This window comes from Zootoca vivipara, chromosome 14 (assembly GCF_963506605.1).
Source record: "Zootoca vivipara chromosome 14, rZooViv1.1, whole genome shotgun sequence".
In the NCBI taxonomy this organism is placed as follows: Eukaryota; Metazoa; Chordata; class Lepidosauria; order Squamata; family Lacertidae; genus Zootoca; species Zootoca vivipara.
In genome coordinates, this window is record NC_083289.1 from 50,938,080 (window position 1) to 50,956,124 (window position 18,045).

At 45.3% G+C, this 18,045-nt stretch overlaps 1 protein-coding gene across 4 annotated transcripts in view; it reads right to left on the reverse strand.

The window, feature by feature from the left end:
* The window catches only part of SNX8 (sorting nexin 8), a 238,329-nt gene extending 225,450 nt beyond the window's left edge, over positions 1-12,879 (reverse strand). For 2 of the 4 annotated variants that reach the window (XR_009558534.1, XM_035130973.2), the window contains exon 1: positions 12,636-12,876. Coding sequence is in view for 3 of the 4 variants with exons in the window: in XM_035130973.2 (XP_034986864.2) it covers positions 12,636-12,861 (226 nt within the window). In the remaining variant the exon portion in view is untranslated. Of the gene's footprint in view, positions 1-12,339; positions 12,459-12,635 lie in introns of those variants that run through there. The other 2 variants (XM_060282516.1, XM_035130972.2) reach the window with 2 other exon arrangements.
* Positions 12,880-18,045: the final 5,166 nt, after the last annotated feature.

Below are 18,045 nucleotides of genomic sequence, written 5' to 3' on the forward strand. Positions count from 1 at the left end.
TGTGGCCAGCATAACTAAGCCGCTTCTGGCGAACCAGAGCAGCACACGGAAACGGCGTTTGCCTTCCCGCTGTTGCGGTACCTATTTATCTACTTGCACTTTGACATCCAGAAAAACGTCTACTTCTGCTTCATTGACTATGCAAAAGCCTTTGACTGTGTCGACCACAGCAAACTATGGCAAGTTCTTAAAGAAATGGGAGTGCCTGATCACCTCATCTGTCTCCTGAGAAATCTCTATGTGGGACAAGAAGCTACAGTTAGAACTGGATATGGAACAACTGAGTGGTTCAAAATTGGGAAAGGAGTACGACAAGGTTGTATATTGTCTTCCTGCTTATTTAACTTATATGCAGAATTCATCATGCGAAAGGCTGGACTAGATGAATCCCAAGCCGGAATTAAGATTGCCGGAAGAAATATCAACAACCTCAGATATGCAGATGACACAACCTTGATGGCAGAAAGCGAGGAGGAATTAAAGAACCTTTTAATGAGGGTGAAAGAGGAGAGTGCAAAATATGGTCTGAAGCTCAACATCAAAAAAACCAAGATCATGGCCACTGGTCCCATCACCTCCTGGCAAATAGAAGGGGAAGAAATGGAGGCAGTGAGAGATTTCACCTTCTTGGGCTCCTTGATCACTGCAGACGGTGACAGCAGTCACAAAATTAAAAGACGCCTGCTTCTTGGGAGAAAAGCAATGACAAACCTAGACAGCATCTTAAAAAGCAGAGACATCACCTTGCCGACAAAGGTCCGTATAGTTAAAGCTATGGTTTTCCCAGTAGTGATGTATGGAAGTGAGAGCTGGACCATAAAGAAGGCTGATCGCCGAAGAATTGATGCTTTTGAATTATGGTGCTGGAGGAGACTCTTGAGAGTCCCATGGACTGCAAGAAGATCAAACCTATCCATTCTTAAGGAAATCAGCCCTGAGTGCTCATTGGAAGGACAGATCGTGAAGCTGAGGCTCCAATACTTTGGCCACCTCATGAGAAGAGAAGAATCCTTGGAAAAGACCCTGATGTTGGGAAAGATTGAGGGCACTAGGAGAAGGGGACGTCAGAGGACAAGATGGTTGGACAGTGTTCTCGAAGCTACGAACATGAGTTTGACCAAACTGCGGGAGGCAGTGCAAGACAGGAGTGCCTGGCGTGCTATGGTCCATGGGGTCACGAAGAGTGGGACACGACTAAACGACTAAACAACAACAACTTTGACATGCTTTCGAACTGCTAGGTGGGCAGGAGCTGGGACCGAGCAACGGGAGCTCACCCCATCGCAGGGATTCGAACCACCGACCTTCTGATCGGCAAGCCCTAGGCTCTGTGGTTTAACCCACAGCACCACCCTACTGACCTATTACAGTAATTGGAAGCAGCTTCAGATTCGAAAGATATGTTTTTAATCCATTAATCTAACTGATTTAGTTTGCAACCCTATAACTACTGAAGAAAATAGGATGTGCTTTTGAATAATCTAATAAATTATTATATTATTATTTATTATTTATAAATATTATTATTATTTCTACCCTGCCCATCTGGCTGGGTTTCCCCAGCCACTCTGGGCGGCTCCCAACAGAATATTAAAAACACGATAAAAGATCAAACATTAAAAACTTCCCTAAACAGGGCTGCCTTCAGTTGTCTTTTAAAAGTAAAATAGTTGCTTATTGCCTTGACATCTGACGGGAGGGCGTTCCACAGGCCGGGCGCCACTACCGAGAAGGCCCTCTGTCTGGTTCCCTGTAACCTCACTTTTCGCAGGGAGGGAACTGCCAGAAGGCCCTCGGCGCTGGACCTCAGTGTCTGGGCTGGACAATGGGGGTGTAGATGCTCCTTCAGGTATACTGGGCCGAGGCCATTTAGGGCTTTAAAGGTCAGCACCAACGCAAAGTATGGGTGTTCATGTCAACTCAACATTGCATCCCTAGCTAAAGGAAACCCACACCAGTGCATTCCTGCTATGAAATTCTTTTAACACTTGCTGCCATTTACCAAAAAAAACCAACCAAAACCCTGACACCATATTTTCACCTTTCAGTATTTTTCTGGCACAGGCGTATCACCTCCATCCATCCATTCATCCATCCTTGTTTGTCCAAAGCTAGATAAGAAATGAATCCAACTGGAAGCCGTTCAAAGAAATAATGTAGTTTTATCTACTACTTGGGTAGCTTTCTTCCACTGCACTGTGAACCTCATCAGCATTAGATAGCTAATAAACAACAGAATGGTTGTTAAAGATTAGATATGCCTGCAAAAGCATGAGAAAGTGTGTGCTTTAAATCTGTCCTGCTGGCTCTAGAATACAGAAAACCCTGAGATAATGAAGCATAATACAAACTGCCAGGCTGATCATATGACTCTAAGCAGTCTTTCCTTTTGAATGCTCGTGTCCAGAACTGTTATCTGTACTTAGGAGTCCCCAAAATGCTTTCTAATATCAAGGCCAAGTTTACATAGGCCACAACGGGGGGGGGGGGAATGAAAACAGAAATAAATACCGGTAAACAAGTTGCCTCTTCATTATTACATCAAATATTTACTATATCCGGCAGTACAGTTCCTAGTACAAAGTCACTATGAAGTTCAGGCTTTGATGCCAAGACTAATCCCTTTGCCAAGTAACACAACTCACAAAGCAGCCCCTCAAGGGACTCAATTGACGTGTTGTGGAATAACATCAAGAGAAGTCCACTGCCAGGGAATGAATGGCAAGTCTGGAGGACAATGTCCTCCCAAGCTCTTCAGAAGCACATCTATCATCCGGCTGGCAAAGATGAGTGGCGAACAGACCCAAGATCACCAGCCAAGAAGACCAGGATGGACAGTCCTCTCAGTCCATTGGTATGAACTGTTGTTTCCAAAACCAGGCAGAGTTATTTATTTAAGTTGCAAAAACCTCACTGAACTGGATGACATACAACTGCTTCCTTCTAAGGAGTACTATCTCCATGTGAGCACATTGCAGGCTACATGTACTTTGACTGGCTCAATGGCAGGCCCCTTTCATTTTTGGAGACCTTGGACAACACTGCTGTTATGTTAAAACACCACACTACTCAGCATCTCCTATGGTCAAAGGAATCATCACACAATAGATGTCACACAATAATCACATAAATCAATTTACTGTGATGCAAATATACACGCTGGTGAAACTGTGGCTTGCATTTTCCATTTCATACAATTATAAATAGAGCTGTGAATGGTTCTTATGGAGCTACAGATGGAATTCACGATGACTGAAGCCAAGAGAGGAAGCAAGTGAAATCAAGATAATCTTAGTCAGAGCACGTTCTTGTTCCAACACTACGCTTTATACTTATCTTCTAAATATACAAGCACATATATCTTGTGAGAGCTACTCTGGAACCTTCAAAGGTCAGGCCTAGGTCTGATTTTTCTGACAGTTTTATACTTGTTTCTGTGCACATGCCTTCCGAGTTATTTATTTATAAGAGTATTTCCAAACTGCCAGCTCATTCAAACAGTGTTATGGTAGTAGACAATAAAATAAAAATAGGCAAATACCAAACATCACACCCCAAACAGCCCTATGTTTTCTGCTGTCTTTCTCTGTATTGCACAACTTTCAGAGGAGAAACGCTGGTGCAATACTCAAGAGGTCAGGTTTCAAGAAATCTTTACAATCCTGAGCCCTCCTCCAAATCCAAACACCACCTTCCCTTGAAGCTTATCCAAAGATTGCAGAAAGCTAGGTTAAGAACTGTCATCTGCTGCCTATCAGATAAAATTGGCCTATAGCGCTACTGCTGGTACAGACTTTAAAATCAACACAAGACATGAATAGCACCAACTCCTACTATCCCTCCTGCTGCCAACACCACTCCTTTGATGCAATAATACAGGCATAGGCAAACTCGGCCCTCCATATGTTTTGGGACTACAATTCCCATCATCCCTGACCACTGGGTCCTGTTAGCTAGGGATGATGGGAGCTGTAGTCCCAAAACATCTGGAGGGCCGAATTTGCCTATGCCTGCAATAATACATGGTGCAACATAAACTGCTGATAGATCAATTTGGGAACACTAGGATCCCTTTGTGTGAGCCATCCCAGCGTGAAAAACGAACAAGAAAGTTGAGCAAGCATTTTCTTCCCTGAGACCAAACCTCTTCAGCAGCCCATTTATCCAAATTGACTATGATATCAGCGCAATGACATTGTGCATAGACAACTACCTCGTCTACATGGTTTCCTAGTCAACGGCTTCTTTTTCCTCCAAGCTCTCACTGTGATACATCCTAGCTCGCAAGGCTTTTTGCCTCCACCCCAAACTTGTGATCAACACCCTGCCCCCCCTTATGGCACTACATTTACATGGACCAGCTTCTTAAGCTCCTCGGTCCCAAATAGGTTTTAGATCAATGCTGACCCAGACTGTTTTCCTCTCCCCACTTTTCTACCTCTCTAGCATCATGCAAAGCTTGGGAAGAGTGTACAACTTTTGCTTATTAATTCCAAAGGCAGCTAACACAAAAATTTAACAGAATCCTAAGGAGAACCCATTTATATTTATTCTGCTCTCAAGTGCTTAGCCAGAGTCATAAAGTTGGTTGCCATCCTTCTGTCTCGGGAGACAATGGAGGAGTGAAACTTCGGGGATGAAATCAAACAGTTGAAGAGTTGCAGCACCTGCTTGGCTTTAGAGACCAATACGGGAGAGACATGTTTTGTTGCAGCTGGGGTAGAGGAAGGTGTACAGTTGTATTGATGCAGGGTACTATAGCATTTCTTTTTTCTGCGCTCCTCCCAGTGGTCTCCTCTAGTCACTCTAGTCACTGCTGTGGATACACAACCTGTGGATACACAACCTGACCGACTGTCTCTGGGTACAGAGGTCGTCTGCAAGGGATTCCCACACTGCAGGGTTAATGTTGCCAGCCTTCATGGTGTGGGAATGTTCAGGGAGGCAGGAGAGGATATATTGTTTATTAATATCCCTCCTAAGTTGCGCTAGCAAGTTCTATAACCTAGCAGAGATTTACATTCCCTTTTTAAACACACAGCAGATAACTGGTTGCAGGCTTGTTTAAGCCTCTCACTATTAGATTCCTGGTAAGTTTCCTTATATCCCTCTTTAAAGCAGTGTTTCTCAACCTTTTTTGGGCCACGGCACACTTGTTCCGTGAAAAAAATCACGAGGCACACCACCATTAAAAAAGTTAAAAAAATTAACTCTCTGCCGCCCTATATTATAATTATGACTGTAAGAAACACTTGCCAAATATTGCTTTCCGGCGGGTCAAGCTCATTGCGGCCACGGGCAGGGCGGGAGAAAGCGAGGCTGGGCTGGAAGAGCGGCGGCGGCGGCGCCTACGCGCGCTCTAGCTCTCCGCTGCCGGGTTGGCGCCTCGCAGTTCGCGAGCCGCTACCTGCGCGCGCGCCCCCGTGCGCCTGCCTCGCCTTGCCGCGACTTGGCCAACTTTTCTGCCCACCAGCTCTCGCCTGCGCTCCTCCTTCCCCCCGCCCCCTCTCCCCCCTCCCACTCTCGGCGGCAGATCCCTTTACCTTGGGAGAGGAGGGAGCCTGGGCGCTGTACGGCGGCGCTGCTCTCTCTCGGGGGGGTTTCAGCAGCCGTAAAGCGGCGTGAGAGAGAAGCGGGCGGCTTTCCCTCGGTCTCCCTCCCAAAATTTATTTGCAAAAAAAAAAGGGGGGGGAAGGCTCTGGACGGCTTCCTGCAGCTAGAGCGAAAGGGGACCACGATGCTGCAAAATCGCCCTTCTCACGTCACGGCACACCAGCCAGCGTCTCGCGGCACAGTAGTGTGCCGGGGAACAGCGGTTGAGAAACGCTGCTTTAAAGAATACAGTAAACACGCTACAATCTTGTGTAAAGTATATAAAAGAAGTTTTCTCACATCATTAGTTCACAGTTGGATCCCTGAAGGCAAACTTAGTTACAAAGTATATACATGTGGATCTAACCCAGGGAGATAATCCCCGTGCCCTCTGTTGGCTGAGAGCCAACAGAGCAATTCTAGCTAAAAGCTGCTCCAATGATGGAAGAATTCAAAAAGCGAGAGGGTGCTGCGTGCCGTGTCCCTTAGTCACATGCTAAAGGAAGTGTGTCCCAGTCAGGAGGAAATAGGAAGTTTTCAACTGGCTGGACCAAACATTCCCCCGCATGTCCACTCTAGGAAAACAAGGAATGTTGTACTTGACTGCTACTTACGTATCACATCCCACACATGTCACAATCTTTGTAACAAAGAGTTGGTCTGCCGACAAGCCTGATACCAAAAGCCATCTCCCCGTAGAGCACGTCTTTGGGGATCCTGCCATTTCCCATTCTATGGACATGACCAAGCCAGCGTAGACATCGCTGAGACAGGAGTGTGAACATGCTAGGAATGTGGTCTTGGGAAACAACACCTTTGTTTGAGACTCTGTCCTTCCATGTGATGCCCAAAATCTTCCTGAAAAAGTGCAGGTGGAAGGCAAGGAGTCATAAAGTAATACAGTAAGAAATGGAGCCACTCAAAATATGATTAAAACAAACTGACAGCATAATCCACTGCCATACACATTATATGTTCAAAATATTTTACAAAATTACAATTAAAATCTATAGCAAGTTGCTGAAAAGATAAGATCCCCCATTTATGATTTTGCTCAACAATTTAACAGAATGAATGAATGTTTATATAAACAAGGACAACACAGAAGCACAATTATAAAAGCACACCATCATCACAAGCCTGAGTCAACCAGCACCTCTCAAAACTGACCCATCTTGACCAAATGGTGACGAGATGGAGCCAAGTACACCCACCGCAGAGGGAATTCTAATGCAATGGTGTCACAACCGAGAAGGCCCTGTCTTTCAGAGCTACCCACCAAGGCTCAACGAACCGAAGGATCAACATATTTAGCTGTTGATCATCATGCTGAGATACTTCATCCCTGTCGCACGCACACCCACAACAGCTAGGCTGCATCAGTTTTATACACAATACGTAAAAGGAAAAACTAATTTTAGTTGTAAGGAAAAGCTAGTTTGGGTCATGATGCTTTTGAGAGGCATCACTCTGTTTTCCAGCCACCTGGCACAGAGCCTGACAGAACTTACGCAAGCATAGAAGTCTACAGAACACATAATTATCTTAGGGTTCGGGGTCCGGACAAAACTGTTTGTCTAAATGACTGCTGCTGCATTTGCCAAACCCTTTCCAAGACACTAATATTTAAGGGTACCATAAAATAGAAAATGGGCATCATAATAGCAACCTCAGCAAATCAACAATCCCAAAGAGCATGGGAAGTGGGGGAATTCCTCAGGAAGCAATGTGACTAGTCCACCGGGAAGAACAGACAAGGTTTCATCCTTACAATCTCAAGCCGTGACCTGTGGGGGGTGGGGACTCTGGGTCCAAATAATGCAGGGAGCTTAGATTTCCCCTTAGCAAAACCAGATGTTTCCCTGCCATTATGGAGCCAAGCATCTGAACATAATAATGAAGGATCATTCATCAGCCTTTCCTTTCCTTCTTCTTCTCTATCTTATTCTAGAGATAGATTTCCAGCTTGTGACTTTCTGTCTATTGACAGAGGCTATAATCAGGATTACATGGTGATGAGTTCCAAAGAAATCAGCACAGTTTACTCTCAATTAAGTATTTACTAGATTATTTTTTAAATCCTGCTTCCTTAAAAAAAATCTCTCAAAGCAACTTACAACCAGAAGTAAATAATCTTGTAGCAAGATATACAACTGTCCATCAATAACTTCCTACTATGAAGGTGTTAGGGGGTTTGGTGTGTGGTGGGGGTGCTTCCCCACCCCCACCCCGGAAACCCCCAACCACATCAGCATTGCTAGAATTCACCAGAAGGCAAAACTACCGCTTACAAGTTTACATGGAGTTTCACTAAGTGACACATACTGTCTCACTTCTGCAATTCTTCGCTTCCCCTCACGCCAGGAAAATCACACACTCCCTCTCCCCAAAACAACCTTCAATATAAAACAGCTGGATTATTCAGAATATTCTGTTTGGCCAAGCCAAGGCATTTTAATAGCCAGTGTAGAAATCAAGACTAGGAAAACCTTGGTCCAATCTCATGACAGCCATAAATTAACTAGGTGGCCTTAAGCAACTCTCTCTCGCTTCAATTTTCTACTTACAAATTTGCATTGTAAGTTTGAACAGAGAGAACTGCTGCCAAGGATTCAGCAAACAGATTGTGAAAACAGTTTAAGAAATTATAGTCAGTATGCCATAGTGCATAGAGTGTGCCATATTAGGACTTGGAAGACTTGGGTTCACATCCCTTGAATGTAATAATGAATGAAAAGGTTGCCAATTCTTCCTTTAAGAAATTGTCTTACACACTTTGTTGTTGTTTAGTCGTGTCCGATTCTTCATGACCCCATGGACCAGAGCACGCCAGGCTCTTCCACTGCCTCCCGCAGTTTGGTCTGGCTCATGTTCATAGCTTTGAGAACACGGTCCAACCATCTCATCCTCTGTCGTCCCCTTCTCCTAGTGCCCTCAATCTTTCCCAACATCAGGGTCTTTTCCAGGGAGTCTTCTCTTCTTATGAGGTGGCCAGGATCTGTCTCATGAGCTTCAGGATCTGTCCTTCCAGTGAGCACTCAGGGCTGATATCCTTTCACACTTACTAAGAAGTAAAAACCTGCTGAACTCATTATGACTTTCTTTTGAGTAAGCAAGTATGCTTGGATTGCTCTGTCAGCATAGGATTGTGCCTGCATGATATAGGACACTGGAAGCTGATTCATAGAGTCAGGAAGTAACTTATCAAGAAAAGATATGAATTTCAGCATACACAAGCAGAATATTACCTTCTGGTGCTGCGTGTATGGACATTAAAGGCAGGAAGAGGGATGAATCCGTTTTACAAGAAATACGCATTTCGGAACAATTCAAATCAAGAATTCCTTCTCTCTTCTAATTTCACACAAAAGGCGGGCAGAGCAATCAGTAAATCGCATCTGAACATCATGTTGAGTCACTTGGGCTTGCATGCTGTTGAGCGCACTTTCAGTGCAAATTGCTTCATCCTCCTGGAACTTTCATATATTTTCCTCAAATGTATTTGCTAATGGTATTCTAGCCTGCATCAACCGAAGTACAGTGTCCAGATCAAGGGAAGTAATAGTACTGTACCACTATATTCTGCCTTGCTCAGATGACACCTGGAATACTGTATCCAATTCTGGGTACCACAATTTAGGAGGGATGTGGACAAGCTGGAAGGTGTGCAGAGGAGAGCAACCAAAATGATCAAGGGTCTGGAAACCAAGCCTTATGAGAACGGTTGAGGGAGCTGGGTATGTTTAGCCTGGAAAAGAGGTGAATGAGAAAAGATACAATAGCCATCTTCAAATATCTCAAGGACTGCCACATGGAAGAGGGAACGAGCTTGTTTTCTCCTGCTCTGGAGGATATGACTTGAACCCATGGCTTCAAGTTACAAGAAAGGAGATTTCAACTAAACATCAGGAAAAACTTTCTGACAGGAAGAGCTGTTTTGACAGTGGAACAGACTCTCTCAGGAGGTTGTGGACTCTCCTTCCTTGGAGGTTTGTAAGCAGAGGTGGACGGTCATCTGTCATGGATGCTTTAGCTGAGATTCCTGCATTGCAGGGGGTTGGACTATAGACCAACTCTACAGTTCTATGATTTCCAGCCATTGACCAAAGAATTTTAGGGAACAAACATAGGTTGCTGTCAGGCCACACTGGTCCATCTAACTGAATCTTGTCTACATTCAGTGCCATTCTTCTAGAAAAAGAGTGCCTGAACTCACCATGAATGCCTCCCTTGTTTTCTTATAATGGCAATGGCGCCCACTTAGTTCCAGCAAGTTCCAGCTGAAAAAAGGCCCATCTATATTGACTGGCAGAGGCTTTTCGGCCTTTCAAACAGTGAAATTTCCCACCCCTATCAGGAGATGCCAGGAACTGAACCAGGGGATTTCTGCATGCAAAGCAAATGCTCTGCTAACAAGCTTCACACCTTCCTCCTCCAACAATGACATTCATTTTCCTCAGCATATAAAGATCTCAGTTATCTGACCTATGTGGCTGCAAAAGCATATTGCTAAGTAGGCTCCTAAGGCACATATCATCACTTTGGTGCCAACAGAATAATATGTGCAACAGAAGATATGGCAATTAGCTTAATATACCTAGGCATTATTCACACAAGTAAACATTAAGCATTGTCTGGCAGCCTATAGAAGCTGTATTGTTAAATGTTTATCTCAAAACCTGGTTGGGTTTTACCAGGCCTTTTCCACGAATGAAGCAGATTACAAAGACTTCCACATTTGCTAGAAATAATATTTCAAAAGAAGCAGCGTCAGTTTCTACTTCCACATTAAGCAGAACTATTTCAGAGGAACTACTGCTAAAAGACCAATTCGCACAGTAGCTCTAGAAATACTACTAATTCAAAGAGAATAATAATATATAACATGACCTAACAGTTTCAAAACAACTACGACTACTTTTTAACCCAGGAAAATCTTCTCAAAAGTCGGAAGTCGTCTTATACGCCGGGTCGTATTTCTTATACGGCGAGTATATCCCAAACTCTATATTTTAACTGGAAAAGTTGGGGGTCGTCTTATATGCCCAGTCGTCTTATACACCGGAATATACCGTATTTAACATGCCATAGTATAGAAATACTAAAAAGTATCTTGTGGTACCTGCCGAAGAATTTATTACCGAACTAAGGCTAATTTGCTAAACCACAGAGCCTAGGGCTTGCGGATCAGAAGGTCGGTGGTTCGAATCCCCGCGACGGGGTGAGCTCCCGTTGCTTGATCCCTGCTCCTGCCCACCTAGCAGTTCGAAAGCACATCAAAGTGCAAGTAGATAAATAGGTACCGCTACAGCGGGAAGGTAAACAGCGTTTCCGTGTGCGGCTCTGGTTCACCAGAAGTGGCTTTGTCATGCTGGCCACATGACCTGGAAGCTGTACGCCAGCTCCCTTGGCCAATAATGCAAGATGAGCGCCGCAACCCCAGAGTCGTTCGCGACTGGACCTAATGGTCAGGGGTCCCTTTAAGGTTAACACGCAACTTCTTTTGCTGCAGCTAACTAATGTACACTTAAAAAAAGGTAAAGGGACCCCTGACCATTAGGTCCAGTCGTGACCGACTCTGGGGTTGCGTGCTCATCTCGCATTATTGGCCAAGGGAGCCGGCGTATAGCTTCCAGGTCATGTGGCCAGCATGACAAAACCGCTTCTGGCAAACCAGAGCAGCACATGGAAACGCCGTTTACCTTCCCGCTGTAGCGGTTCCTATTTATCTACTTGCATTTTGACATGCTTTTGAACTGCTAGGTTGGCATAGTGGTAAACCCCATTGAACTCAGTGGGCCTGAGTAACCCTAGGAAGGATTGCTCTAGGAAGTTAAAGAAATAATATTGCAATGAGGATAGCCACCTAGAAATAAAGTGACATACCGTATATAAATCCTTCTATTTAAAACAAACTGCTCATGAACGACTATTTCCCACTGTAGCTTTAGGAATACTAAAATGTGAAACTGTTGCATGACAATACATCAAGGGGCTGAACCAAGGCAAAATAATTTTAGCACAGGTGTTCCTTGTCTTCATCCCAAGGCCACCAAGAACGGCTTTATGAACTGCCACTGTTCCTTACGTAATTCTCACTAGCAGTGCTTTTCTGCACTTCATTGCCCCCATAACAAGTATAAATTCAGATGATGGTGATGATATATGTCGTCCGTCCCCCCGGTAGTTTCCAGCAACCGGTCATTTCAGAAGCCTCGCTGCCTCCAACTGTACAGGCGGAGCAGAGCCACCCTGTCAGTAGCCACCCATCGCCCTCTCCTTTTCCTCCTCCGAGGAATTCATCTAGTCCCTTGAAAGGCACCCCAAGTGGGTGGCCGCCGCTGGCCCTGCGGGAGCGAGTTCGGGGTGCGCGGAAGAAGAAAGGCTTCCTTTCCCCTCTTCTCCCAACTGCAAGGCTATATATACTGTATCTGTATCTACGGTATATAATGCAAAGGCATTTCGAAGAGAGCGGCGTGGAAATGCCGCCTTCCCGCAAACAAGCCTCAAGGAGACGAGCGCGCCCAGGGGTGGGGGCTTGTCAGCGAAGTAGGTGCCGGGGGTGGGTGGGCGGACGCCCTCACAAGGTCCTCCAGGTGCCGCAGCCCAGCGCCGCCCCTTCCCCGACAAAAGGTGCAGCAGCGCCGCCCCAATAATACCGCAGCGGTGCAGAAAAACAGGAAAGAACCAACGGCCCGCGCTTGCCCCTCGCGCGGCCCCCTGGGCTCCCCTCAGCGCAGCCCGCACCTGAGGCCCCTCCGGCTGCCCCCGTTCCCGCGGCGAGCGGCTCCTCGTCCATGGCTCCCTCTCGGCAGTCATGTGAGGAGGCGGCGGCGGCGTCCTCGGGACCCTTCCTGGCGCCCTCCCCTTCCTCCCCGGCTCCCGCCCGCCTTCGCTCCCCCTCGGCCGGAGAGGCGGCGCCGGGGCGGGCGAGAAGCTCGCTGGCTGCTGCTGCTGCTGCTGCTCGGGACGAGGCGAAGAGGAGAGCGCAGGGGAGACGGGGCTGGTTGCTGCTGGGCTCGGAGCCGAGCCCCGCCGCGCACCTGTTTCGCTTTTTCCGAGCCGCCGTTCAGACGTGCAGCTGGTCAGATGCGCGTCCAGTGGGTCTTGAAAACGGGAGCAGCAGGGGGCTCGGTCTACTGCGGCGCCGCGCAGGACTCCCCGGGAGACGGTCGAGCGGACGGAGAAAGAAGCAGGAGCAGGCGGCAGCAGCCCAGCTTCCTGTCCTGCACACGTGTCGCAGTCGCACGTCCGAGAACAGCAGAGCATACTTTATTGGATTGATTTATTCGGCGCTATTCTAGAAAAAGAAGTGCCGGGACTCACCACGAACGCTTCCCTTGTTCTCTAAGAATGGCAATGGCGCCCACTTGAGAGGGGCTGGAAAGGAGTTCTGGCGGGGGGGGGGATACCTTAGGTTTATTCATTATATTTTTATGCCACTTTTCATCCCAATGAATCCCAAAGCAGCTTACAAGGTTGCAGGGTTTTCAGCTGGGGCAATCAGAATAAGATCCACTATTTAATTCAAAACCCTAAAATGTATTTTATATAATTGACTTTTTATTTCTATTCTTTGTATATCGTATTGTTTTATTGCTATGGTTGATGACTGAGATGACTGACACAAATAAAGATTCATTCTCTCATTCTCTCTCTCAGCTTACAAGCAATAAGCAACAACAGCATGATAACACATCACAAATACATAGATCGTAGAACTATAAAGTATGGAGGGGACCCCCAGTCATCTAGTCCAACCCCCTGCAATGCAGGAATCTCTTGCCCAACGTGTGCCTCGAACGTAGGACCCTGAGGTTAGGAGCCTCTACCGACTGAGCTGTTCATCCAGCGGTGTAACACGGTATAAATTATGTAGACTGATTAAAAAATTGTCAGCGAAGCAATTACAAAGCAATCTCTAAAACACCGTTAACAAAGCACCAACTGGAAAATAAGCTAAATATCACAATTAAAGCAAAAGTTATGTTATATGATTAACAAATCAGTGCAGTGTTCATAATCTATAAAATATTAGCAACATTAACGAAACAGCTGCCAAAAAAATGAATTAAGCATTGTTGAATTCATGCACACTCCCCACATCCCCATGACTCATAATCATTTAGCTTATTAAATCGTTTAGCTTATTAAAATGCACATACACATAATGCCATTGGCAGCAGCTCTCTTCTGAAGGTTCCTCTGGCTGAAGGTGGGGCAGTTAGGTGGGAAAAGCCATTACCTGTTGGGCAACACCAAACCTCACATCCCTCACCCTTGCAGTGCGTGGCTTGGTGCTGAAAAGGTGAAGCAATGATCTATCGGGTGCAGCCATGGCCTGCTGAAGGGCACATCTCTCCCAATGAGAAGAACAGGGATGAGGGGAAACAACCCAAGTTCAGTCGCAGAATTCTGTTTGCCTCAAAGCCTGATCTTTTCACTCTGCACATGTGTCATGGCACGTTACAAGCTGTCTCGTGATGGGGCTTAAAAATTGCAGCCCCACCAAGTCAAAATGTTACCACCTGCCAATGACTAAATGTTACCACCCGCCAATGACTAAATACACTCCTACTCCTCCTCCTCCTCCTCCTCCTCCTCCTCCTCCTTCTTCTTCTTCCTCTTCCTCTTCTTCTTCTTCTTCATGAATTTATAAAAGTACTGTACAAAATACAGAACTGAAGAATAAAAGAAAACATGAAAGAAAAATAGATACATTACATCAATCCTTAATTCTATCCCATCAACTTCCCGTCTATCCTTACATGGTTCCCTAAAGTTTCCTATTCCTGTTGCATATTCTATTTTTTTCTAACTATTTAAATATTCAAATTCTTCTCATTATAAACTATAACTGTCGAGCTTACTCCAAACCCACTAAAGTTCTAACATTTTAATAACGTTTTTTTAGGTAGTCTACAAATGGCTCCCATTCCTCTTTAAAACTTTTCTCTTCTTCCTCTCTAATTTTGCTGGTTAAGCTTGCTAATCCTGCGTATTCCATTAATTTCATCTGCCACTCTTCCTTTTGTGAGTACTACCAGTATCTCCTCTCTCCATCTGTGTGCATATAGGATTCTCGCTGCTGTAGTGGCATACACAAATAAATTTATTTCTTTACTTGGTACCTCGGACCTCATTATTCCTAACAGAAAGGCCTCTAGCCTCTTTGGAAAGCTCTTCTAAAATATTTTTTTAATTTGTTATTGAAATAAAAAATTAAGGTCTTATAAAAGGTAAAGGTACCCCTGACCATTAGGTCCAGTCGCGGACGACTCTGGGGCTGCGGCGCTTATCTCGCTCTAAATGTTCATCAATGTGCCGAGCAGAGAGCAGACACGTACACAAATGTATAAACCACATGTGTGAAGCAGCACAGGAAGGCAGCCCTGAAACCATTTTTGACTCCCAAACTGACAAAATGTTTCTCTGCAAGGAAGGAGGGGGTGAGGGAACCTTCCCATTGTCTCAGGAATTAAAGTGATTACCATCTCAAAGGAATGGCCAGGCTACCAGGAAGGGCAATCAGAGAAGGCATTATCAGATAGCCTGGCAGACAGGATAAACAAAGTAGTGTACAGTACTCAGATTTCTGTTGTAAACCACCCTTTTCTGTGATGTAGGTATGATGTTTCTGGGGGTGGTCTTGGACTCCAGGGTGGGCAATTTAAATGTCTATACTGTATGAGGGCAGGCACACCTTGGTTCTGGGTCCTCCTCTTTTTTCCTGCCTGTGAGGGGGCACCCTGTTGCAACAGTTGAATAAAGACCAAGCTTACTACCTGCTTTGCTTCTCAATATTCTCTGGTTGGCCTCTGTTATTTTCTCCTACCGATGGAGAACCTACAAAGGACTCTACAGGGGCTCTTGTATACACCATAAGGGAATAAGGGGAGATTTTGTTTATTGCAGTTATATATCATTTACCATTATTCTTTAACTACTCTGAAAGTCCACCACATGGTAACAAGTTCCATCTGTAGCTTTACACTTACAACATTTACCTGATTGTGGCTTACACATTTTCGCTAATTTATTTGACGTCAAGTACCATCTGTAAATCATTTGCCAATAATTTCCCTTAAGAGCATAGCAGACCGTGAATTTTAATCCTGTTTCCCACAGCTTTTCCCACAAATCTAACCCTATATTGTGGCCCACATCTCTAGCCCAATTGATCATTGCTGTTTTCACCACTGCATCCTTTGTCTCCCATTCTAATAATAACTTGTACATTTTAGAAATTAACTTCTCATTATTATCTATCAGCTCTTTCTCAAATTCTGAGGTCTGTTCTATAAAACCACATTGTTCATCAACTTTAAATATTTCATTCAATTGACGGTATTGCAACCAGTCTGTCACCTGGTTACCAACTTCTTCCATCTTCTTCAGGCTTCACTTGCGTCTGTGAAGTCCAGTAGTTGCCCATCCTTTTTCCATATTCAATTTTTTCAGTTCTTCCTTGGGAGTAAGTTCTGCTTAAACTCCCAGCAGCCCCAGGAAGTTGGTCTATCTATAAGATGGCACAGGTAATTTTCTGACTCTGGATTCACAGGCCCTATCTGGAAGTGGGAATATGGTAACAGTTCTTGGGGTCCTGATTGATATAACAGTGTATATCACTCCATGTACTTAAAATGGTCTTACAGGGACACCTCATTGAGTTGCCAGTGTGTATTACTTCAGTTACTTAAAAATATGGTAGGCCAGCCCTATGGGAGGGGGGGCTCATGCTGAGGGGGGCCCTGGACCTCTGCCCCAAAGTCCTGCCCTGACAACGCCGTTGCCTGCACCCTGCTATCTGCATAGGCATAAGATGCCGCAGTGCAGAAAACAATACTCAAGAGAGCTCATTAAGTGTTCATTATCTCCTCCTTTGTTTTGTAACTCTGAAATGTTTAATACAAATACTATTTTTAAATAATAACAACCCCACTCAAATTCTCACACACTGGAGACTTCAGGGCTCACAGAGCAGGACTTCCGGATAACTTTTCATGTTGGGATTTAAGTATTGGAACCAAGAACCCAAAAGAAACGATCGAGACTGGAGCCTCCCCAAAGAATGCACAGAGTGCTTTTAACTCCAGGGTAACCACGAGCACTTTACAGTTGCATGCTAATATTAATCATTATTGTTATTGTTATATTCCACAATTATGTGCTTTTAACAGCTTCAAGGTGAGCACAACAGGAATTTGAAAAAAAAAATCCAGGTATGAAGAAGCAGCGGCGGGAGAAATTACACTGACATATTAACCTTATTGTGATACGTAATGAGTGGCATATGGGACGTGGGTGGCGCTGTGGGTTAAAGCACAGAGCCTAGGGCTTGCCAATCAGAAGGTAGACGGTTCAAATCCCCGCAATGGGGTGAGCTCCTGTTGCTCGGTCCCAGCTCCTGCCAACCTAGCAGTTCGAAAGCACGTCAAAGTGCAAGTAGATAAATAGGTACCGCTACAGCAGGGAAGGTAAACGCCGTTTCCATGTGCTGTCTGGTTCGCCAGAAGCGGCTTTCTCATACTGGCGACATGACCTGGAATCTGTACGCCGGCTCCCTCGGCCAATAATGTGAGATGAGTGCCACAACCCCAGAGTTGGTCACGACTGGACCTAATGGTCAGGGGTCCCTTTACCTTTACCTTTTTAATGAGTGGCATTGGATGGAGGTGACAGTTCTATATGCTGCCAGCGACCATGGTCAGCCCATGTTGGCACCTGAGGCGAACCAAAAAATGAAGATCAACATCAGGAACAAGGCTTGTCTACTACATCATTATTGAAGTGGAAATCAAAGGCTGTGTCAGGGTAGGAAAGGGCCCCACTCTGAATTGCACCGGATGGATGCAGACCCCAGGAAGCAACCTCCACCATTTCCTCTCTAGGGGTGAGAGGAGACCAGCAGGATCTCCTATTCACCAAGAGGCAGAATTGGAGGTGGCTGTTAGCAGTTCCAGTCTCCGAGACCACTGCAGCCATGCAACAGCAGCATCGGGCAAAGCTTTCCTTGGAGGTCACATTGGCCGCCCTGTAGACCCTGTCTTGTTAGCAACACCCAGGGATCACATGTTAGAGGTGGGTGGGGCCAGATGAAAAGTGGACAAGCAATGGATGTGGCCCTTGTCTTTGTGCAGTAAGCTACACGGCAGATACACATAAGTCAGAGGTTCCTATGCACAAACAAATACACACCTCTCCATCCCCCATCCAGGCAAGTGAAAGGCATTATTATTATTACAGTTGACGGGGAAATTATTTTTTTAATATCTTTGTCAAAATTTATCTCATAGCATACAAAAAGGTAAAAGGAAGTAACTGCTCTACAAAACATCAGGGCAGCTTGCAGACTTGAAGCATTAAGCAGATCAGTATAAAAGTATAGCACACCATAAACAATGGAGAGGGGGACAGGAAGAATATTCCCTCTTATGCTTTGAATCTGTACCA